Source organism: Alnus glutinosa, chromosome 6 (assembly GCF_958979055.1).
Source record: "Alnus glutinosa chromosome 6, dhAlnGlut1.1, whole genome shotgun sequence".
Lineage (NCBI taxonomy): Eukaryota > Viridiplantae > Streptophyta > Magnoliopsida > Fagales > Betulaceae > Alnus > Alnus glutinosa.
This window is the reverse complement of record NC_084891.1, coordinates 27,274,577-27,279,382: the sequence shown is the minus strand read 5'-3', so window position 1 is coordinate 27,279,382 and position 4,806 is coordinate 27,274,577. Positions and strand designations below refer to the sequence as shown.

General features: G+C 37.7%; 1 protein-coding gene across 1 annotated transcript; it reads right to left on the bottom strand.

Annotated features, from left to right (window-relative positions):
* Positions 1-293: 293 nt before the first annotated feature.
* Positions 294-1,779, bottom strand: LOC133871824 (receptor-like protein 19). The gene has a single exon (XM_062309256.1). It carries the CDS (start codon positions 1,730-1,732, stop codon positions 455-457), a length of 1,278 nt encoding a protein of 425 aa, XP_062165240.1. The 5' UTR covers positions 1,733-1,779; the 3' UTR covers positions 294-454.
* Positions 1,780-4,806: the final 3,027 nt, after the last annotated feature.

The following is a 4,806-nucleotide window of genomic DNA, read 5'->3' as shown; positions in this document are numbered from 1 at the left end:
GTTTGTGACCTATTCCATAGTGCAAGTAATGTTGTGGTCCTCCGTCAACGCATAGGCACCTTTCTGTTGGCTAGGTTTATCTGTAGCAATTAGTCATAGCTTTATGGGGTATTTGGTTTGGGATCTCTGTATTGTTCTGAGTCGCGTATTGTTTTGAGTATATCTCAGTGTGATTATAACTTCGTTTACCCCCTGAATGGATTAATGACATTCTCTTCAATAAAAAAATTAAAAAATTTAAAAAAAAAAAAAAAAAAAAAAAAAAAAAAAAAAAAGAAGAAGAAGAAGCTCTATAAGAATTCTCTCCATCAAAATTGATGGGAGAGTAAGCTCAAAACAAAAATAAATAAACAAACAATAATGATGATAGTAAGCTTCCATTTTCTTTGACAGCTTTCATATGACCATATCTATAGTAAACAAGGAGAGAACATATTGGTTGCCCTTTTATGTCTCAAGGAATCGCAGGCGCAAAAGTCTTACAATCCACCAACGACTTCTGATCCCCACCTTGACAGAAGAAGAACACGTCAGGGCACCGGTTAAAACAGTTATCCACCAGGCTCACGTTAACCGAACCCGGTTTCAAACCCATCAAAGCATCGGGTATGGGCCCGACCAAGTAATTCCCAGCCAGCAACAGCCTCTTAAACGACGACGTTCCAGCCCCGGGAACAGCCGCTTTCAGAGCGTACTGCGAAGGTATCATCCCCGTGAATTTGTTGTGCTCCAAAGATACAGCAGTGAGCTTCGGCATCGACCCCATAAACGCCGGTAACAATCCTCCAAGAACGTTGTAGCTCAGATCAAGAGCTACTAATCTGCTACTGACGCCCTTGTTACCGGGTACTTCCAGGGACGTGAAATTGTTGTGAGAGAGCGTGAGTTGTTGCAGAGAGGGATGGTCGAAGAGAGCAGAAGCTACAGCGTCGCTGAGTCTGTTTTGACTCAGATCCATTACTTGTAAAAACCGTAGATTGCCCACATTGTTTGGGAGCTTCCCTTCAAGGTTATTATTTCGGACCGAGATCTCGACGAGGGATGTTGGTAATGTTATCGGGACTTCACCGGATAGCTCGTTATCGCTGGCGTCAAAGAAAAATAGCATTCTCAGAGAACCCAGATCGGGAATCGCTCCGTTGAGGTTGTTTCTCTGGATTTCGAGTCTTTTCAAGCTTACCACCCTGTTAAAGCTTGAAGGAATAGGACCACGGAATTGGTTATTGTCGAGATAGAGCTCTTCGAGCTCAGAGAGTGAGCTAAGCGAGTCGGGTATACGACCCGATAGCGAGTTCCTGGACAGAGTGAGTCGGCGCAGGCGAGTCAAGTTGGTGAGTGAGTCGGGGATTGAGCCAGAGAACGAGTTGTCCGAAACGTCGAGGGTGCGCAGGAAAGGGAGGGACCAAGTGGTGGAAGAGAGCGAACCGGAGTAACCGGCCGGATCGAGGGTGATCTCGGTGACTCGGTACGAGCCGGAGACGACTAGGTCGCATCGGAAGCCGCACGTGAAGTGTTTGCCGAAGATGTGGTCGCAAGGGTCCAAGGAAAAGTCCCATGAACTCAGACAAGAACCGGAAGATACAGAACGTGAGCTGAGCCCATTTTTCAGATCCCTGAGAACCTCAATATCTCCTGGGTGGGTAGTTGAATCTACCACTAGAAGGAACCGTCCTGAAAATGCAACGATCAGAAGCAGAAGCGATGAAGGTAGGGAGAGACAGTACTTCGACATGGTTTTTCAGTTCCAGTGGGTTCTGTTTTCAGGGGAGAGGAATTGGTTGTACGGTATGGTTTGGATTTGTGGGGCTTTATTGCCGACAGCTGTGACCGTCGGATAGATAAGATTGTCTTGATCGGAGTTAAAAATGAAGCGTCATGTGAGGGACCCGCATGATATGAGGTGTGATCCATCTGGTGAGAGACGTTGATCAATTTACGGCGAAGCTCAGCCGCTCGATGTTAGAATTTATATCAGGTGCGTGCGCGTGGATGATGCAAGACATGGTCCATTAAACGGAAATTCACTAGATGCACCGTTTTTCGTAAGATTTTTTGTTTTGTTTCATATATATATATATATATCATTTAAAATTTTAAGTAATCTAATAACGTATTAGTAACATATATATTATTAAATTTAATCTTAACCCAAAACTGGTTTTTTATTTTTTATTTTTTTTCATTTAGTACGTGAAGACTGAAAAGGGGGAATGAGCCCCCAAATAATGACGATAATTATAATAACAATAGTAAAGGCATTTATATAATTTATTTCTATAGTTAAAGAAGTTTTCAAGATACATTTTTTTCTTGTGTTTCTGTTTTTTTTTTTTTTTTTTAATCAAATGGTCCGGATCAGGTTTCAATTTTATTTGTAAATTATTGGTGATTTCAATATAGTTTTTTAAAATTTTAAAAATCTCTCAATAAAGATCACTATAAAAAAGACAATTGATCATTTGATAGACATTTTTTTTTACACATGTTTGGTATTGTTGCCGTTATAGTTATGTCATATTCTAGTCTCACAAAATTTGAATGTACAAAAAAAGAGAAAAGAAAAGTGATTTAATACTAAAAATAACAAAATATTTAGAGCACATTGTAGTTCCTAATATGCATGTCATTTTCATATGTTTTATTTTGTAAGGTTAATCTAATAAACTTTGTTTTTGATAAGTAATAAACATTCTATACCCACATTATAAAAATATGTATAAGACATAATAAAGGTAACATTTAAATTTTTTAAAGCTTCAAGATTTAAATTAATACAATTAATAATTCATGACTTTAGAATCTAATAAATAATTCAACAACCAAAATCATATTTCAATTTTCTTTTCTTAATAATTGGGGACCACCATCTCTTTCCTTAAATATATGAGCCCACACTTCCATTATTATTTAAGTTTTTTATTTTTTATTTTTTTTTAAAAATCAAATCAGAACTCCTGTTTTTTGTCATTTCGACTCATGTAGGACAGACCATTGGGTTTAAGGTGAACAAGAAATTAACGTCGAGTCATTTCATATTGACGGATTTAATGAGCTATATTCGAGGATCTCGACCAAGAAGAAAAGTGAAGACTAAGTTTACCGAAGATGATTTGAAGAATATCCCACATAATAATCTCCATAACAATTTACATCTTTAGATTTCCTTTGGCACCAAGTATTTCCATAATTATTATACTTTGTTTTATTTCAATTCTTAGAAGATTTTACCCTTTTGTAGCTTTAGGGTTTCACTATATATTTGGATCATTGTATTATTATGGAAAGAGCCTACCCATATAAAGTTGAGTATGTTTAAAGGAGAGAGAGAGCTTTCAAAAAGCCAAAGAGAGAGCCTTCGGACGACTTGAGACAAGTGGCAAAGGAGCAGAAGGTGTTCATAGGTTTTAGCTGCCGAGTAACAAAGAGAGCAAGTTAAGTCCTGGACATGAGAAATATGGTGGAAAATGATAGTACAAGTGGGGATGATATTCCATATAAGCTTTCAGTAGAAAAAAAGTTTTGAATAGGACATCTAAAGACTTGCACACATTTTTTAGGAGGAAAAAAAACTCATAGTATAGTAAGGGTTGCGACAACAAATTATATGAGAGTGGTGCAACTAGCTTGGAAGAGTAGTTTAGCTTTCCAACAATCACCAATGTATTAAAATAATGAAAATAAGATTTTGAAATGATTTTTTTTATTGGATCCAGTGAAAAAAACTGGTAGCCAAAGGTGTTTTGCCTGAGGTGGAAGTCGAATTGAAGTTGAGAATATTCTGGACCTAGCGAATCGGGCAATTCTACAAGTCCCTCTTGTATCTTTTCAATAATGATATGACTTTTAAAATCATCATTGAACTTATGATTGATTATTATTGAATTTTGATCAAATTATAATTTTAAAAGCCATCTCATTATTCGAGTGACACAAGAGAGACTCGTAGAATTAATATAGTAAATCTGCCTAGAGTATTGTGTTTTCACTGAAGATGGAAGACTTTTGAATATTGATTTTTTGGTCGGACCACTAGGCATAGAGCTCAAGACGAATTTTGATTGTGGTGGCTTCACTAGAGTTGGCTTGTCCAAAAACAATGAGATCATCAGCAAAAAGAACGTGAGATCTCTAGCAGGTGAATTTTGAGATATTTTTTGCCCATTAAGATTTTCCTGGTATACCTCCTTTAAGAAAGGTCGGAAAAGAATTTCGACACCAATATAGAAGAAGAAAGGAGAAGGTGAATCACCTTGTCGAAAAGCCTGTTGGATTGAAATTACCTAAAGGATTGCCTTTGAAGTTTGAAGAGAACAGAAAAGGCGGGGGTAAGGTGGAATGGAAGCCTCAAGCCTAGATGGTCGAGGATACGGTGGAGGAAAGGCCATTCCATCCGATTAAATGCTTTTTCCATATTAAGTTTGATGGAAAAGTTCATGGACCAGAATGGCATTGTCCTGTATTTTTCAATATGTAATCCAAACTAACAAGTCTGCCTACTCCTAATTTATACAAAAATTAATCCAAACTAACATCATTAACTTACAGTTCTACCTACTCCTACACTGAGACGAGAAAAGAGAGATTCAGAAAGGATGATAATAGTCTTCCTTTCACATACTAATCTCTAGCGTCTTTAAGGTCAGCTCGGATCAGGTGGTGGGAGAGAGATTTTCTCTTTCAAGTTTCCACTTTTGGCTTTTGATCGCAACAATGGATCTCCTCCAGGAATCAATCAACAACCAAACCAAATTCGCTTTGAGGACCACATAGCGGCTACTGCTGATTTAGCCACATCGAAACCATTTC